This window comes from Furipterus horrens, unplaced genomic scaffold (genome assembly GCF_987537825.1).
Source record: "Furipterus horrens unplaced genomic scaffold, mFurHor1.1.pri manual_scaffold_3, whole genome shotgun sequence".
NCBI classification, from domain to species: domain Eukaryota; kingdom Metazoa; phylum Chordata; class Mammalia; order Chiroptera; family Furipteridae; genus Furipterus; species Furipterus horrens.
In genome coordinates, this window is record NW_028327173.1 from 154,626,419 (window position 1) to 154,646,559 (window position 20,141).

At 38.9% G+C, this 20,141-nt stretch overlaps 1 protein-coding gene across 4 annotated transcripts in view; it reads left to right on the top strand.

The window, feature by feature from the left end:
• GALK2 (galactokinase 2) overlaps positions 1-20,141 on the top strand; it is a 114,661-nt gene that overhangs the window by 49,633 nt on the left and 44,887 nt on the right. For 3 of the 4 annotated variants that reach the window (XM_090270579.1, XM_090270578.1, XM_090270581.1), the window contains one exon: positions 19,280-19,378. The exons of the other annotated variant lie outside the window; for it this stretch is intronic. In XM_090270579.1, the coding sequence (XP_090126705.1) occupies positions 19,280-19,378 (99 nt within the window). The remainder of the gene's footprint in view (positions 1-19,279; positions 19,379-20,141) is intronic. 4 annotated transcript variants of the gene reach the window in all.

A 20,141-nucleotide genomic window follows, 5' to 3' on the forward strand; every position in this document is an offset into this window, starting at 1 on the left:
GAGATACCGGGGTAACCAAGCTCTTGAATTCATCCTACTGCTGGGCAGAAGGCTCTTAATTTTAATTAAAATAAGGGAATAAATAAAAAAGGAAAAGAAAACAGAAGAAAACAGAAAAGTGAGGGGGAGAACTGAAAGTGAAATTCAGCTTCCTGTGGCTTCAAGGAGAGGTTCAAAAGCACCCTAAATCATTGTGAAGCCTTTCAAAGTTACACTGCATATTTTCTGCCATCAAAACTTAAGTGTATTTACCTAATTTGCAAATACCCACTCCCCTTGAAGTGATGGTGTTTACTATCTTTGAAAAATTTAATAAAAACTCATCAGAATGTCTCGAGTTTTGTTTTTTTGTTTTTTATTGGTATGTCAATTTTCCTATTTGTCAAATTTAATTTTTAGAATTAGTTTCTGTGAACATATTTTTATTTTATCTCTTCCATATTCTTTCCTATTTAATTTTTAGTAGCTCTTGCTCTTAAAAGCACATTGAACAATTTATAAATATTAATATTTCAGAGTTGGGATGCATTTTAGGAAGTATATTGTGACTTTTTTCCAACTCAGTCATTTCAAGATCTTTGATGATTATAAAAGCAAAAGGTTAGAGTCAAATCCTAGGTGAAAATGCTAGAAGTGAGACTAAAAAATAAGATATTTATGGAACTTTTCAATGAAGCCAGTAGACAATGAATAATATAGGCATATAAAAATAATTTAATAATATTTCATCCAGTAATACCCAAAATGAATGACTAAGGAAAAGAATATTTTATAAATTAAAATTTCCTTGGCTACTAAATATATCAGATGCTTTAGAAATACAGCTGGAAATTATTTAGAATTTTTTTTCTCCCTTTCTTTCTTTCCTTTTTTTCCCCCTCTCCTTCCCCACCTTTCCTTCCTTCTTTTCTTCTTTACTTCTTCCCTCCCTCCCTCCCTTCCTCCCTTCTTCCTTCCTTCCTTCCTTCCTTCCTTCCTTCCTTCCTTCCTTCCTTCCTTCCTTCCTTTTTCCTTTCTTTCTTCCAGACAGGGGGAAAAGAGGGAGAGAAGCATTGATGTGAGAGAGAAACATGTGGTTGCCTCTTGCATGCACCCTGACTGGGGACCAAACCTGCAACCTAGGTATATATGCCCTGACCAGGAAATGAACTGGTGATCCTTTGGTCTATGGGATAAAGCTCCAACCTGCTGAGCCACACCAACCAGGGCTGGATATAATTTTTTAATTTTAACAGTTGCAGGACTGATAAGGAATCAGAAGACAGGAAAGTAACTTGGCCTGATCATCAAGACTGGAAGATGGAATTAAAAGAAGATGATTTTAACTCAACATCCCACCTCACAGCATGGTGGGAAGAGCATGGTCTCTGGAGTCAACCAGAGCTTGGACTCCTAGCTCATACCCTGGGGAGCTGTGTGACCTTGGCACGTTAGTAATCTCTCTGAACCTGTTGGTCTGTAAAATTGTTATGAATATTAGAAATGACAAAATTAAAGAGATATAAGTCATAATAAGTGGTAATGATCATTATTGTCATCATCACTAAATTATAATGATGATGATAATAGTAATAACAATCCATAGTTTTCATCCCAGTTAATGAAAGACAGATTTTGTCTGCAGGTGAGGCATTCTGTATCACTGGAAAATGATTAGGCTAGTCTCACTGAAAGTCTTTACTTTCCTTCTAACTCTGAGATTCAAGAATACCAAATGGATTAGAACAGTAGAAAAAAACCTTACTTTTCATCCTTTTATTCAATAATGTTTATTGAACCAGGCACTGCTCTAGAACTGGGGCTAGAGCAGTAAGGAAGACGAAGAGCTTGTAGTCCAAAAGGGAGGCACAGATACAAGAAACAAGTAAATGGGAAGATACTTTCACATAGGGATAATTCTATAAGGAGAATGAAGTAAAGCAATGTTGGATAATCACTTGAGAAAGGCTACTTTAGGTTAAGTGGCTAGTACAAAGACTTAAAGTAAGAGAAGTGAGGAAGAGAAAAATATTACCAGTTCAAATGATTATGGTTTGTTGGAAAAAATGAGGAGTATTATGGGTAACAATAACATGAGAATATAGGGAGTGATATTTAAGTTGAAGTACATTTAAGTTGAAGTACATTATACATTTAACTAGTGCTAATTTTCAGCCTTTCTTCTCTGTATAAAGTTCACTTTGCTGGCTTGTGAAATTTTCCTCCCTAGGAAATTGGTCCTTCTCCATGGAGGCAGTCTTGCTGATTCTGCCAATAAGGAGCTATTTGTAGGTGCAGAGAGCCATGGTAGAGAGGGGCACTGCAGGGCCTTGGCAGGTGGGCTTCGCTCCTCCTTCTGTGGGGTGTCTAAGGCTAGGTGAAAGTAGAGTCAGCAGGCACCCCTTAGGGCAGCCTTCTATGCTTCTGGATTGGGATCTCCTGGTGGATTTCAAACTTTTCTTTGTCTTGTCTCCTTTCCTATTTTTTTATGGGAGCTCCAGTTGGAGCAGAACACAGGGGACCAACCAAGAGTACTTTTGCCTCAGTCAGTCTAGGGAATCGTAGATGCTCATTATTAAACTATAGCCTTAACATTCAGGGGAAAAAACAAAATTAAAGAGGAAAAACTGAACCTATTGAGTTTTCCCATCAAATTATTGCTTAGTATTTTAAAGATCTTCCCTTGTTGTAAAACACTGGATCATGAAGCTAGTGGAACTGGCCTAAGAAAGTCCCAGACCTTCAATACTGGTTAGTTAAGTATTGTAAGTGGTGCCTCAAGTTAGCTAGTTTTTATTATTAAATCCTATTCTGTTGTTTAATGTGGTATAATTTATGCTTTTTACCCTTATTTACAACTTCATTGCATTTCTCTAGTTATCATTTCACTGTTACATGCCAAGAGATCCCACAATAAATGACCCAAATGAGTAATGTGAAAGCCAAAATTCCTGTTGTTTTTTCCTTTTTAATTTCTTCAAGAATAAATCTTCTAAAGAATAAAACTTTTCAGAGAAGAAAGGATTTCTTTTCTGGGTATCTGACTGGTAAAGTTAACATATGCTAAGGTTTTGTTTCACATATGTAGACTATTTAACCATGTTGGCAATTTGACATGTTAAAGTAATTTACCCTGTAATTAAATTATTTCCCATGGAATATCATAACTTCTTTGGAGCTATGGTAGGAGCAGGCATGGGGAATCCCATTTCATTTTGTTTCTTATAATGACTAGGAAAAGTTCTTTAAATTTATCTTCTGGAAACCCAGGTTGTGCTGTTAACACTCGGTTGTTCTGCTTTGTGTCAGCACCAATATGATCTTACTAAGGACAACGTAAAAGAAGGTTGGCTTTTTCGTGTATCACTTTCAAATGATAGCTTTTAATGAGTGCCACCCAGGTTACTTTTTGACCAATATGTTGATTTAATTATTTTAAGCATGAAAATAAAATATAATTGTTTCAAAGACCTTGGGTAACATCCCACATAAGAAGACATTTGGGCTATTAACCAGTTGTTAATTTTGATTGTGTTTATTTAAATCAACTGGAAGCAGGGCACAGTAGAGCTTTATGTGTGGTCATCAAAGCCCATAATCTCCTATAATTTAAGTAAGTTAAAGGGAAGTTAAAATTAGTCATGACTCCTGTGGTTACAAGAGCATCAGAGACTATCTGATTAATGTTTCTTCTTCTGATAAAATTGTGTTATTATTTTATAAAATTATGCAAAAATACAAGCAATCAGAATTTAAAATAAAAAATGTAAAACATAAATTTTATGTGCTATAAAGAGCTCTACACTGTAAAGAGATGAAAGTGTTCTTTTTTATTTTTATAAGTTAAGTTGTATTCATGTTCATTTTCACAACAAATATTTTAATTACAAGCATTTTAATTCCTCAAATAAGGTTGCTATGATTAAGAAAAGAGAATTTGGTGATAAAGCAAACAAGTTATCATAAAAAAAATTTTAAATGTATATTTCCTTTAGAAATAGTTCAAAGAAACATGTTTTAATGTAAAATGCCTTTATATTTAGAACTAAGTTTTCATTTATATGCTTCATTTGGGGGGGGTAACATTGTAAAAAGTCTGATAGATTGTTACTTGTTGACAACAGTGTTAAATATCATACACATAATTAGATGGATTGTTAATATAGAATTTAACATTTTTTCTCAACTTTTTATTATGAGAAAATTTCAAATATCTAGAAAAAGTGCAAGAACAGTCAGTGAACATATATGTCTCTTACCTAGATCCTTGTAAATATTTTGCCACAAAATGCTTTATCTTATTCTCTACTTGTTTTTCCTGAAGCATTTGAGAGTTAACTGCAGACGTTATTGACACAATACTGTTATCTAATATGAGGTCCATGTTAAAATTTCCCACTTGCCCCAGTAACAATGTCCGTTACAACTTTTTCCCTGTTCTTTTCTTTTTCCTTTTTCTGATCCAATCGTTGCCTTTAATTTTCATGTTTCTTTAGTTTCCTTTATTCTAGAACAGTACCCCAGGTTTTTGTCTTTTCTGACAGTAACATTTTTAATAGTCCAGGCCAATTTTGGGGGGTCAGATTTCCTCACTTTGGATTTATCAGGATGGTTGCCTTGTTAGTAGGTCGAGATGAACTTTTTTGCTTCCAGCAATACTACATAGGTGATGTCCTTAGTGAATCATATCACATAATTTCTGTTTATTCCATTAAATCAAAAATATTTTGGTTTGTTTTTTATTGAGATATAATTGATATATATTCAGATGTACAACATCGTCGTCGTCGTCGTCGTCGTCGGCAGCCGTCCGTCTCGAGAGACGATGGTGTAGCTTCTCAAGAGTCTATCTGCACCGCCGAGAATGGCTGTGCAGTCCGACTCGGGAGTGACACGGTATCTGTCTCCTCCCATGTTGAATCGACATCTTGTGATGACGCTGGAGTGTCCTCTCCAGTGAAGCTGAAGCTACAGAGCCTGGGCAGGGTGATATGGAGGGTCTGCTGTTGCCCATGCAGCAGACCCCCCCTCTCTTTGCAGCTGAAGGGTCCAAGGGAAAGACGGAGTCAATACAGCTTGGCTTCAGGTGCGCCGCAGGAGTTGCCGGTGTTGACTACAACGTCGAACCGCCTTAGGGACTCCGGCTCCGGATTTTCTGTCGGGGTTTACTCCCTTAGCCTTTCCCCTCAAGAGGTATGCCGCAAGGCAGCGGAGGTTTTTTGGAGTCAGAGTTTTCCTTCTCTGATGTGCCCTGACTGGAAGATCGAACCAGCGACACTTAGCTCGCAGGCTGACGCTCAATCCACTGAGCCAAACCAGCCAGGTTGAGTATTCATCAGATAAAGACTATTCCAGGAATATCGTAGGACCAAAGAGAACGAGAAGACCAAGCAGAATGACTGAAAAATAACTCGTAAAATCTGCAGGGAATCTTGTTAATGAATGTGCCAGTGAGGCAGAGAAAGTTTATCCACATCTACTAGTTTTATGTTTTCCTACTGACTGGTATCAAAGTTCTTCATTAAAGGGGCTGTGGGCAAATTAGAGGCAGGTAAAGGAGTTTCCTTGATTACTTTCATTTTTTCCCCCTGAACTCCGGCATCTGTTGCAGAAACATGATTAGTTGTGACACGTCTTTGATGTACAACATAATGATTCAATATTTATATATGTTTGAAAAGATAAAAAATATTCTAATACATAGAGACAGAAGATCTGCTGTCTATCCAAAAGAATGTCTTAGTTTAGGTATGTAATATAAATTCCCCTTTTATAAATGAAATTTAAAAGATAGTTTAAAAAGTCCTTCATAATTGCAAGTAGTTACTGTAACATATTTACTTAATCTTATATTATGTTTTAATAAACACAACACTCAATGCATATTTATTGAATGAATGAAAATACGATGACTTAAAAATCACAAATTCTCAGCTTTGTGGAGGAATTAAAATCCTTCTTTGTTGCACTGCTATTCAAGTCTTTTCATGTTCTTCATTGTTTTGTTTAGGAAACAAAATGTACTAAGCTTAGAATAAACTGTTTGCGATGTCTAACGTAAAAATAACCCAAGCAAATGTAATTTTAAACTGTCACTGTGTATATAGGGTCACATTATTTCACTTGCAGTCACTCAGGGTTTGTATATATCACATTTCAGTGTAATGACATGGTCAGGCTCCAGAGAAAATACCAGTCAACACGAATTTGGTTTGACTAACAAACATTTACATGTCTCTGTATCTCTTAAGTATTGTAATCTTTTAAGGGGTTTATTCCACACAGGCTTAATTTTTAAAAGCTTTATGTTAGATTTTAGAAGGGTTGATCAGTAGTATATCTAACTGTAAAAATGATACTGGCAGCCTGTCTAGATAAATGCTGGATTTAGGCCAGAGCTTCTGAGAGAACAGGTGGACATAAGAGGGGCTTGACATGGGCAGACGGCTGCCTGTCATGTGTGTGCTTTCTTGTGTGTATTGACCTTTTTTCTTCCCAGGTGGGTGGTGTTGATTGAAGTCAGGGTGGTCATTTGATCTTTTAAGTTTCTCTAGTCATCTGGTTGGTACATTATAGTAAAGAAAAGCTAAACAGTGCTGTCCTTTGCTTGTGAGGTTGGTGCCTTATCTACAGAAGGCAGACGGGTAGCTGTGTTGTTGGCTACTGAGCCATTCACATGGGTTTGCTCATGTCAGTTGTATGTCATTGGGTGGCCATCTGGAACTTTGGGTTAAATCTGTACCTCTAAAAGCCTTTAATGGTCACCCCCCCACACCCCTTTTGATTAAAGCTCCTTAGCTTAGGGGACTCATAGAACCTCTTACTTCGCTGTAGGGCTTATGTTTCCCTCCAGATTATGGTGACGTCTTCAATCACAGAGACTACCCCTTTTTAAATCTTTGGATCTCCATTGTGCAGTCTGGTGCCTAACTGAATTAAGAAAAAAATGTGATCTCATTTGCAACATGATAATTTCCTGGTGATAATGTAAATAATTATTTGGGCTTTTATAATTTACAAAATCCAGATCTATTTATTTACCCCCATTTATTGAAGGGTTGTTATGTTCCAGGTAGGGCTGATTCACCATATCTCTGTTTCCTCTCCTATGGCTGATGTCCGTTTTGTGTAGTAGGGAGTCTGTCCCACACTGGTTGTTAAACATGTGACTATATCTCTAGTTTCAGGTACTTGTGCCAGGTCCTGGGTCCTACTAGTTGCTAATAGGCTTTGTCTTTCATATGTATATATGAAAGTTCCTTCAAGGAAACTACATTTGGTGCATATATAATACAAGCATGTGAATTAACAGAGTTATGTAGTATTGGTACTAGCAAAGGCTGTTCCTCTTGTGCCCCAACTTGAATTTTCTGAATTTTATCTCCTGCCTCTTACATTCTCAGGTGCAGGAGCAAAAGAGGCAACGAACCTATAACACCTAATTGGCTACCAAAAATGGTGTTTCTAAAGGTACAAATCTCCCTTGATGAGTGTGGAACACCTCCTTTATATCTAATTTTATCCTTCAGGCTTGTGTTCAGTCTCATGCTCTTGGTTTTACTTTTATTTATTTTTAGTTTCCTCTCCAATGTCAAGGAGATAGACATTATATAGCTGTTATGAAGTAGTAAAGTGAGAGTTTTTGCTTGCTGACTAGAACTTTAAGATTAATTAAATATATTCTAATTGAAGTGTTATAGTTAAAATTTATAAGGTGACTGAAAGTAATGGCAGTGAGAATACAAACAGTTTTCAAGTGTGAGTTTTAGTTTGGAGAGCTAGTTTGTGTGCTGCAGTTTCCTGGAGCCACGAGTAGAAGTGGGAAGCACAGTATACCATCTTAAATGGGTAAAAAAATCTTTTAAGTAACGCTAGGTTTTTCCTGATTTCATCAGGAACAGTTAGTTATTTTTCTTATTATAAGAGCAATGTATTCTCATTATAGAATAATGGGGAATTGAAAAGTGTGTTAAGAAATTAAATTAAGTTAAAAATAATTCAGAGTCTTAACAACCAAAGATTAGACTCATTGCTACCTTGATTATTGTGATGAAAATAAAAACTCTGTGCCTCTTAAAAATATTACCCTTCAAGGGAACTACATTTGGTGCATATGTTGATCCAATTAGCAAACTTTTATAGAATTGGGATAGATTAATGACTAAAAAAGTGCTTGCTTTCATGGGACTTACATTTGTTGAGGGGAGACAGAAAATAAATGAAAAGATAATCTAAGGTGGTAAAGCCTTAGAGAAATTCAAAGCAGGGTATGAGATGGAGAGTGGCTGGAGGTATTAATATATTTTAGGGAGGTGAGAGAAAGTCTGTCTGATAATGGGACATTTGAGCAGAGATTCCAGACTGAGGGAATAGTAGGTGGAAAAATCCATAGGCAGTATGGGATACTGATTCCTGGCTGGCCGATGACTGTAGCCACTATTTATTGTGCATCCATTGTATAGTAGGCTTTTAAAATCCTTACAGCTCAGTGAAGTGGGTAATTATTATAACTCCCACTTTGCAGAGGAGGGAACATATGCTTTAGCCACTGTGTTATATGGTTAAGTGCTACAGTAGAGCAGAGAGGTAGCATATGTAATTCAATTCTAGGGGGCCATGAAAATTTCCCAGAGGCGTTACTGCTTGAATTTAGTCTGAGTGAAAGAACAATCAGCCACAGTTATGAAGGTGAGAAGAGTATAGAATTTTGGTCTCATCTCTACTCCTGCTGTATCTCCAGAACCTGTAACAGTTCCTTGCCCACAGTAAGCACTTAGTACATATTTGTTGAATGAATGCAGGTGGAACAGCATTTGCAAAGACACAGAGGCAGAGAGAGCATGAGATATTCAGAAAACTGAAATTAGTTTACCTTGACAGAAATATGGACAATGTGATAAAAGCAGCAAGAGCTTATGGTAGAAGAAATAAGCAGAGGTCAGATAATAATCTATTTTTATGAAAGGGCACATGGGGTACTTATTTTGGCAGCACATATACATATACTAAAAATTGATAAACTACAGAGGAGATGATCTTCGAGCCTGGGAAAGGATAAACTGGAATTCTGTGAATAGTTTTATATATTTTTTAACTCAATGGAACAAATTGTTTAAAATTGTTTGAATATTTGAATATTCTTTGGGATTCTCTGAAGATAAAATGTTTTTGAATGCAAATGTGAATTATTGAGACTCTTGTTTGCAAGGAAAAAAAACCACTCAAGGGACATGTTCTGGGATCCAAAGGTGGGTATATCAGCCTTTGCTGTGTAATAAACCCTTTCAAAATTTAGTGGCTTAAAATAACAACCATTTGGACTGGATTTAGCTTTTTCTTGTCTTGGCTAGACTCATTCACACATCTGCTGTCAACTGCTGGTCAGCTAGGCAATGGCTGCTCCTGGGGTGGCTGCTTACAGCTAGGATGATGGACGTCTGGGCTACAGGTCTCTCATATACCAGGCCAGCCCAGGCTTGCTCGAATGGAGGGCTCAGGTTTCCAAGAACAGCAAGAGGGCAAGTTCCAATGTACAAGTGCTTTTCAAGTCTCCTTTTGTGCCCCCTTGCCAAAACAAATTATGTTCCAGATGCAAGAAGTGGGGAAATGGGTTTCACCTTTTCACAGGAGGAGCTCCAAAGTCACATTGCCAGGGAATGGAAACAGGGAGGGGAGGATCTGTGGCCATTTTGCAGTCTAAGATTGTGGCTATTGCTGGGTTTCAGGAATGCACAGAACCCTAACTGTTAGGTCTTCCCCCGCCATTTACCTTGCTCTCTTGTTCCTTATCTGTTTCATTCTTTATCTTCAGACTAGCTTCTGCTTTCTTCTTTGGTCTCCATGGTAAAAAAAAAAAAAAGAAAGAAAGAAAGAAAATGCTGACAGCTTCTAATATCATATAGAACAGTTCCAGGTGCTCCCAAACTGACTCTTTCCCCATCTGGTTAGTTTGTTAGTAAGGTACTCACCCCTGGATATGTGAGCTGTGCTGGGGTGGGTGGGTTGGGTGTTTTGGAAGATGGGGTTACAGTGTGAGAATCTGGCATTGAAGAACTATAGTGCTATAATCTCGTGATAGTTGGGTTGGGGGAGTGAGAAGGAGGGGCAGGTGGCAGAGCCCCCAGAAAATGGTAGGGATGGGGAGTGGTGGCTAGGGACGCCTCATAAAGCTCTATTACACTGAATTTTATCAATAATGTAGTAGCTTCAGGGAACTTAAAAGTAGTGACTGAGACCTTAGAGGAAGCAGGGTATGAACTATTTTTACTTCCAACACTTCTGACCCCAAATGTGTGTTTTATTTTTCTGACAGCAACCAATTCTTTCACTCTCCAGACGCCAGCTGAGTGTCCTTCCTTTCCTTCCCCTCTCCTCCCCTCCAGTTCAAAATGCTACCTGGATTTAGTGTTAGATCCCACAAGTTAAGAACTCGGTCCTGTGATACTGCCCCTACTTCAGATGCCAGTTTGAAAGTCCCAGGTTGTCATGTGTACTTCTGACCAACCAGCTCTCAATGTGGGGATTCCCACAACCCTTTCCTCAGTTTCAATAATTTGCTAGAATGACACAGAATTCAGGAAATCTCCTTACTTACAGTTACCACTTATTACTGACGATAAAAGCACAGAGTATTCCAGAATGCTTTGAAGAGCTAAAACTTCAGCTGTAGAAATAAGTAATGTATCTTCCAGAAGAGACTCGGGAAGTGAAGAGGGAAAGTGAGCAGAACTGCCTCTGAGGCACAGGTGTTCAGTACAAGGGCTGCTATTGCGGCTGCTGTTTGGTCCAGTAGCAGAGAAGACGTTATCCACCTTGTAAAGTGATCAGAGCCCATCCTTCCTGGTGTGTTGTGGAGATGATTGTTGCCCCCCCTCCTTTTTTTTTATCACCTCCCTTTAGACAGTGTTAGTGTCTATTGTTCCATGTGTTGGAACTGTGTAAAGTGGATATATTTTGTAACAAATTACTTTACCAACTGGGCACATCTCCTGGTCCATGTTAGCTCCTGTCCCATTAAAAATTACTTACCCTTCCTTTGAAATCTTCTGCTGATAGTTTGCTAAACCATTGTCTGGCATCTCTATCTTTACAATCAGGAGAGCGTTTATGCAACATCCTTTCCAATGTTGTTTCTATTTTCACCTTGGTCTTTTGTTGAACACAGTATTTATAACATTTATAATTTGGGGGAGTGTCAGAAATGATTATATGTAGGTACTCAACAGGAATTAAAATCTAGAGAAAGAGATTGCAATCAGACATTTTTTCCAAAGGACGAGTGTTCTCGGTCAGTTTTTCTTCCTTTTGGATTAGACTGTCGTTGCCCCCTGAACATGACTATTCTACCTGACACCTGTTATATCTCATTTTTTCTTTTATTTGTATCAAGTTGATAGTTAATTTCTTTTGAAAAAATTCTAGGGATTATACTAACAGGAATGTTTCTTCAATAAGATAGTAAATTAGAAATAGAAAACCAGGACAAAGAAGAGAAGACTGAAAACAAACCAACTGTTAATTATTTAATATAATTGTTTTGTTTCATTTTACTTACTGACATTCTCAGAAGTCAAGGTAAAAAGGGAAACATAGGAAGTTATATAGGTCTTATGATCAGAATAGAGAAATCATTCTAGTTCTTCCAATGGATTCTTTACAGCACACAAAACATAATGATAATGACCTCTCCAGCAGCCTGAAAACATATGCAAAAGTGATGTTCATATGACTAATTCTTACAATGACCTTCAATAGATGTTCTTTTTTAAAAGTACATTTTATTGATTATGCTGTTTCAGTAGTCCCAATTCTTTTCCCTCCTTTGCTCCCCTCCACTCAGTACCACCCTCCCATCCAGCAATCCCAGCCCCCTTAGTTCATGTCCATGGGTCATGCATATAAGTTCTTTGGCTTCACCCTTTCCTATACTATTCTTAACTTCCCCCTGTCTATTTTGTAGCTACCAGTTATGTTTCTTGATCCCTGTACCTTTTCCTCATTTTTCCCCCTTCCCTCTTCTAGCTGATAACCATCCAAATGATCCACATACCTATGATTCTATTCCTATTCTGGTTATTTGCTTAGTTTGTTTTGTTTTTATTTTTTAAATTCTGTTGTTGCTAGTTGTTGTCATTTTAATGTTCATAGTTTTGATCTTCTTCTTTTTCTTAAATGAGTCCCTTTAACATTTCATATAATAAGAGCTTGGTAATGATGAACTCCTTTAGCTTTACCTGGTCAGGGAAGCACTTTATCTGACCTTCAGTTCTAAATGATATCTTTACTGGATAGAGTAATCTTGGTTGTAGGTCCATGCTTTTCATCACTTTGAATTCTTCTTGCCCATCCCTTCATGCCTGCAAAGTTTCTTTTGAGAAATCAGCTGATATTCTTATAGGCACCCCTTTGTTGGTAATGCTCTGCTTTTCTCTTGCTGCTTTGAAGATTTTCCCTTTATCTTGAATCTTTAGCATTTTAATTATGATGTGTCTTGGTGTGGTCCTCTGGGTCTAGCCTGTCTGGCACTCTCTGTGGTTCCTGGACTTGTATGTCTATTTCCTTCACCAAATTAGGAAAGTTTCCCTTCATTATTTTTCATGTAAGTTTTCAATTTCTTGCTCTTCCTCATCTCCTTCTGGCACCCCTATGATTCAGATGTTGGTATGTTTAAAGTTGTCCCAGAGGTTCCTAAATTTCTCCTTTTTTTTTTTTTTTTTCAATTCTTGATTCTTCATTTTGTACTGGTTGACTGTTTATTTCTTCCTTATGTTCTAAATGATTGATTTGAACCCTGACTTCCTTCCCGTCACCACTGGTTTTGTGTGGATTTCCCTTCGTTTCACTTAGTATAGCCTTCACTTCTTCGCTTATGCATTTACTGTACTCAGTCATATCTGTCAAGTCTGTGAGCATTGTTATCACCACTGTTTTGAACTCTGCATCTGTTAGGTTGGCCATCTCCTCATCACTTAGTTCTCCCACTGGAACCTTGATCTACTCCCTGTTTTGGGCCATACTTCTCTGTCTCCTCAACTTGACAGGCTCCTGCGTTTGCCTCTGTTTCTCAGGTAGAGCTGTCACACCTCTTATGTTGTAAGGGGTGGAGTCTTAGGAATGTGTCAGTACAGGTGACTCATTTCACCACGTTGTGGCACTGTGTGTGGGGGAAGGGTCAGAAAGGGAATAATGCCCCTTGTTCAGCACTTGCCCCTTTTCCAGGTACTTCTCCCGCTTCCCGTATGGGACTGGGACCCCCTTCCCCCAGCTGTTGCCCTGGTTGTGGTTCCCAGAGTGGGTGGTTTGCAGACATTCTAGGATGGTGGGAGCCCTCTAAACAAACAGACTCTGCTGAGAGACTGCCAGTTTCTTCCTCCATCTCAAATCCCACTGGTTTTCACAGTCAGAAGCAGTGAGGCTTTATTTTACCCTGGGACTGGACTGTGAGCTGCATAGTCTGGTCTGAGGCTTCTTGACTTTTATAATGTGTGACTGCGCTTTCCGCCGGCTGGCCCACAGCCACTGCCTTGCTGCCACTGCTGCCGCCACCACCACTACACCGTGTCCTCTCCATCCTGGCTCCGCCCCTCCTACCTGTCTGGATGACTATTTCATTATATCTTTGTTTGTTGGATTTCCATGCAGTTCAGTTTTCTGGTAGGTTTTTTTTTTTTTTTTTTTTTTTACATTTTGAGGTAGTTGTATTCCTTCTTATGATTGTGGAGGGTGGCAAAGCATGTCTACCTATGCCTCCATCTTGCCTGGAAGTCCAGATGCTCTTGATAGAACATTTGAGCACAATTCAGTCAAATCAATTTATTTCTTTTGTAACGACTCTTTTAATGCTTTTCCTGCCCTAAAGATTCTTCCCATTTCATGTGAAAGTCTTTGTGAATTTAATTTTGTAAACATAGAAAGAACCCCTTTTTTCCCCAGGCAAATAAATATGTATAGCAAATTATGGATTTGGTTGATTTAGATTGTGGTTCATGATCATGATTATAGATCGTGTTTCATGGGAGTTATTTTTTTCTCTTTGGTTTGGGTTCATATCTGGACAATTGGAGTCATATTGGGAAAATTAACAGGTGTTAATTTTAATAATTATGATAATGCCGGGGGAAAGCAGTAGTTATCTAATGCCGCACCCTTCTTTACCTGATCTGTGAGAGCCCAGGTTGGTCATAGTCAGATTTCCTATAGTTAGGGACTTGAGGATGGGACAGGATTGTGCTGCTCAGAACTCTGTATGAAGATCCCTCCCTTGGGGTTGGGAGTCACCCTCTGACCATGGGAGGGGATTTGCAGTTCCAGGACACACTTGCCAAACCACAGCGATTGCAGGCCTGCCGCCCATCCATTATTATCATCATTATTTAACATTTTCAAAGGTCAGAGCCAAAATAAATGGTCTGCCAGCCAAGGGAGTGACACCAGCCTTTACCACAGGCGTTGGAGTCCCCTTTGGTATTTCATAGCAGTGACTTGGGTCATATTCTTGTCTGATTCCATCAATCTGCCAGGCTTCTGCCTCCTGCTGACTTCCCACAACATTTTTTTTGAGGGGGACACTCTGCCCCCATCCCAATAATAGTTACCTTGGTATGTGTTTACTGTTCCCCCTTTCTTTTCTTTTCCTTTCTTTCCTTTTCATTTATTTTCTCCTCTTCTCTCCTTTCTTTTGAATTTAAACAATGAAAGGGATTAAATTAAGTTCTAATGAAAGATAAAAGAAAGCAGGGAAGGCTATGGAGGGCTCATGAATTTTGGGTTTCTGTTGCACCCCCAAAACTCTTTTCACCTTGAGGATAAAGAATAGTATTATGGTCAAGCACATAGAGCCAAAACTCAGAGTTCAAATCCTGCCTCTACCACTTACTAGCTGAGCAATTTACTTGGCCTCTCTATGCTTCAGTTTCTTTACTATAAAATGCATTTAGTAATTAAAACCCCCCCTCATGGATTTGAAATTTGATGCAAAGTGCTTAGAACAGTATCTGTTCAATGCATTAGCTGTTATTATTATTATTAGGCTTCAGAGATTATACCAAAATGTCAGTCTTATGTTGAGATCACTCTAAGTTGGAGGGGTTTGGGGTTTTATTTGGAGATGGGTAATGGGAAAACCCCCAAATTTGAAACTGTCTAGGAAGGTTTTTAAAAAAACAAAACAGAAACCTGGGGACAAAATGAAGTTGTGATGACTCAGAAATGTCTGCATCACAGGGCTCATGGTCAATTCCATGTTTATGCTAACAGAAGGGATGTTTACTTCAGGAATGCAGATATTTTGCTTTGCTTACCAGGGCCAGCATCTAGGCCCATCCCCTCTTCTGGAGGCAGGGAGACAAGGTAGGCTGGTGGACTTTGGAGCCAGTCCTATCTGGCTTTGACACTTAGGTTAGTTTATTGGCCTTTTTGTACCTCAACTTCCTTCTCTATGAAGTAGCAATTGTAATTGTGACATTTCGGCCTTATTTGGAGACTAAATAAGAAAGCACATATAAGATAACCTGCATAGTGCCTGGCCTTGGAAGACATTTGACACTTGTTAGCTTCCTTCCATTCTGATTCTTCCCTGTCTGCTCAATTTGCTAAGAAAACCTCAGCACAGGAAATCATTTGAAAGAGTGCTTTCAAATTGGATGTGCATACAAATTGCTGGGGTCTCTGGTTAAGCTGCGGATTCTGAGTTAGCAGGTCTGAGTCTGCACTTGGAATGAGTCTTCAGATGACACCAGGGCTGTATCTGAGGCTCTCACGTAGAGTAGTGCAGCGTATTGTATTCTTTCCTTCCTTAACAGCTCATTATTATCTGTTAGATTTGTGTTAGCATTTTAATATAGTCTTACCATACACATCTGTACACCCAGGATCCTCATTTGGATAAATATCAAAGGTTGTATGTTCTCATTATACGTAAGTTTCCTTTCCCTCAGCCAGAACAGGCAGTGGTCTAGAAGAAACGGATCATAGATATTTTCTCAAGATCCCCACACCTGGAATGCCAACTGTTTCACACAAAATACTCTGTTCCTGCCTTGTGGAAGGCTCCCTCTCAGAATCTGGGTTCCTGCATGACTCAGACTGTAGGTCAGTTAGGTTAGGGAAGTGGTTGTTCCTCTCCAGTTTGGAGGGAGCTGACCCAAAGACTGTGCTTCGGACCTCACTAAGCAATTCAAATATTTTTAGACCCACGCATTCCAATTACTAGTCCTCTCCAGGTTCATTACATTATGTTCTCTCCAATGTATACAGGGGGAGGAGTCCACTTTTGTCCTTTGTTTTTTCATGATACACACCTGTGAGTGCTTAATGCATACCCTTTGATGATTCTAGATTTTAGGAGGTTTTTTTTTTTTAGATTTATTTTTGAGAATCCTCTTCACTGTTGTTGTTGTTGTTGTTGTTTTTTTTTCCTTTTTTTTTGTAGCTTCTGATTTTTTAAATATTTGAACTTCTTTTTTCTTTCCTAGGTTACTTACTGGAACTTTTCAGCAGGGAGCCATCGGGGCCAGTTGCATCTGCTGTGCTCATTTTGGGAACTTGCTGTCATTGTCCTCAGGCAATTTTGCTTAAGTAGAAAGAGCAAAATTACTAATCTCTGAGTTACAGCTCTTTGTGTTAGAGATGTGAAGAGGAAATAATAGCCTCCTTCTTCTTTCTTTTTTAATTAAAACAGGCATACTTTTTTCCCCCTTTTTTCTTTCCTTTTTCTTTCTTTTTAACCTTAGAATACTCCAAAACGTCTACGAGTTAGAGCTTGGTCATCATGTTACCAAACAAAGCAAGTCTAAATACAGTCTCTTTTATGCTTAACCTGCTGTTATGCTATTTCATGAAGGGTTTCTCTTACCTGGCTGGGCTGTACCTAATAGGTTTGTCAGTTTGGAGAAGAATTTGAAAATAGCCCCAGGTAAAAACCCAGACATTTAAAAAGTTAGGGTGGAGAAGGATTGCAGAAAGAGAAAATATTTGAGGTAAAGAAAATTCAGGGAAGCCATTGACATTTTCACCTTATTCAGCTATATCAGTCAGGCTCATGATAGAAAATAGATGACATGCTCAATAATAAAGAACAATTTATTGCCTAGGGACTATTTACAGAAGCGTAGGTATAGGGAAAAACCAGGACTAGTTATATCTGAGTCATTATTGTTCTTAGGCCTTGAAGTGACTGTGGCAGTGGGGGAACCTGACCTCAGCGCCTTTCCCAACCCCATGCCCCACTCTCTGCCAGAGTTCTCTGTGGGAAGAACCCAATGGGAAGCAGAGGGCACAGGACCCTCTTAACAGAGCATATTCTGGGCTGCCTCCTGAGGCCTAAAGAGATAAGGCTAGCAAAACAGATAAGCAGCATGGAAATGTGGCTATTCTTGTGGCTGTGTGTGCAGGGTGACCCAGAGTCATAGTTAGGTGGGAACCCAGGTCTCGTCATGCCTCACTGAATGCTGCATGAACTTCTTCACCCAGGTTTATTGTTAATTTACATTTTAAAATCCAAGTGCCTGTTATAGACAGGTCACTGGCTCTGTGTGTTCAGCTGGCTACGTGCAATGCCCATTATGTCAAAATCCCAAATTTACCTCGTGTCACAAGGCAAAGTTAATGTTAGTGAATCCTCATGACCAACAAGGAATATAACACACAATTGGTCTGGTGGTGTTAAGGGCAGCTTTTCTCAGAAAGTGAAAGCAGCAGGTGTTCATTGAGTATTAACTACATGCTCAGCACTATGTGAAGTAGGGGATAAAAAGGAAACACTTTATTTGTGTCTATTAGGACTGTCAATGTTTTAGGGAAATTTGATGTCGTTGGAACCTGGCATGATTAAAGGACAATAATAAACCTATGTGATTCAGTCATGTTAGTTAAGTGAGCTCTGATGTGGGCACTGTATGAGCTCTCAGACTGGTGGATCAAGAGACAAGTAAACCCACACTTAAAGCATGGTTGGATAAATGAAAATAAAGTTTATACAGGGAGTGCAGAGGTGCGGTTATATGGTGTCTGTGCAGTTGGGTGGTGGTGTGGGCTGCGGGGGAAGTGATGCATGAGTTGATCCCGATGACTAGTGCGGATCCTGGACAGAGGAGTACTAAGTGAGGAGGACAGAAAACCACCCTTTTAAAGGCGCTGAAAGATAGGAGAGCCTGGGGGTGATTAAGAACAGCATTTGTTCAGTATTCCTGATGGCCTGAGCATAGGCTTTACCGGGTCAGTGGTGGCAGGGCAGGCTAGAGAAGTGAGCAAGGGATAAATCATTAAAGACATTGTGTGCCATGCTGAGAAGTCAGAGCTTCAAGGCATTGGCAAGAGATGACTATATCAGTGTTTCAGAATGATCACTCTAGGAGGATCTTCTCATAAAACAGGTGAGAAATAGGGCCTGGACCAAGTCTTAGAAGAAAGAAAAAAATGAATAGTAGAGTGAGTATATAGATATAGTCATTATGTTGTAGGAGTTGAGAGAAAGGTTGTTACAGTGGGAACAATATTTGAGGAACACTCTATGGTGGGGGAAGAGTTGAGTGGCCAGCTCAATGACTTGCTTATAGTAGACAGCCAATAAGCTGGGTATTGAGTGGCAAAAGGATTTATATGAGAGGAAGACTTAATGTATGAAATGGCCAAGGAGACAAATCTAATTGGAAAAGAGTGATACACACTGGTTGTACATTTTTTGGAAGACTTCAAAATGCCAAGTTAAGGAGTTTGAACTTATTTAATTAATCAATAGGAAACCACTGAAGATTCTTAAACAAATATTTTGTCATTTTCAGTTTGGATTAGAAATGTGTTCATATTTTGGTCCTCTTTATCTTGGTTGTGTAGATCCACCAGGTGAGATGACACTTGTTCTGATTCTTACGTTTAATGAAAATGCCACAGAGACAGCATTACCTTGGACTGGGAAATAAAATCAGATGACCCCTCTTTGGCTGTGGGAGACTGTGGAAATAGTCCACTGTCAGGTTATAAGGGGAGCTGAGGCAGAAATGAATGAATACCCATATGAGATTTTTGGTGATATCAGTCTAGAGAGGGATGGAGCAAATAGAAAGATGTGAGAAACTGCTTGCCCTGTGGAGTCTTTTAAGGGTAAGTGACTATCTCATTCCATCCCATAGCAGGCGTTAATTGACCCTATCGAGCTCAATGGTAGTCTTGGAGTCTTTGTTAACAGGCAACTACCATCAGTTGTTCACAGCTGGCAAACCTATCTGTCATGTATGGAATAAGAAATGAATGGGAAATAGATTGTGATTGTACTCATGGTGCAAATCAATTTTTACTTTTCCAGGTGGAACTTGCGGAAATCTGTGCCAAGAGTGAGCGTTATATTGGCACCGAAGGAGGAGGGATGGACCAGTCCATATCATTTCTTGCAGAAGAAGGAACTGTAGGTGGCATTGAGCTCTTTGGAAATATCAGCTAGGGAAAGTTCACCTAGAGAGGGGGACTATGAGATCCCTAGCATGCTATTCTATTAGACTCTGTTGTAGGATGGTATTTTTCAGCTCCTTTGTAGTTCAAGGCTACCACCAGTTCACCTCTTCTGTTTGATTTTGATCACCTCTCCCTTCTGTTTCCAGAATCATACTTCAAGTCTGTTTTTCTCTTGTGTGTGGGTTTTTTTTTTTTCTTTCTAATTTATTGTTAGGATGAGATTACTCAACTTCCTAGTTATTGAGACCTCTTTTCCTTCTCTTGTCCCAAATCACTTCATCTTATGGCATTTTCATGTTGGTTTTAAACCCAAATGTTAATTTTCATACCACATATATTCACAACCCCTCTTTTTAAAATTTACTCTTTGGTATCATTTTTCTGTGTCAACGTTTTTTTGGCTTCAGTGGTGAGGAAAAGAATGTTGACAGTAATCCAGGAATGAATTCCTTAGTTGGATACCACTTCCCCTTGTCCATCAACTCCCTTAGGCAGAGCAGAGGTTTGGGTTGTTGGTCATAAATTGCCCATTTCCAAAGTAGAAGTGGGCATTTCTTTAAAATCTTTTCTTACTTTTACATCAGATACCTATAAGTTTGGCTATTTTCCCAGAATACTTGAATTTCTTCTTATCGGTAGTATTTGTTGTTGATTCCCCTAAGCTAACTATATGAGGCATGAGTAAATTCCATTTAATGCTAAGAAAATACTCTGGG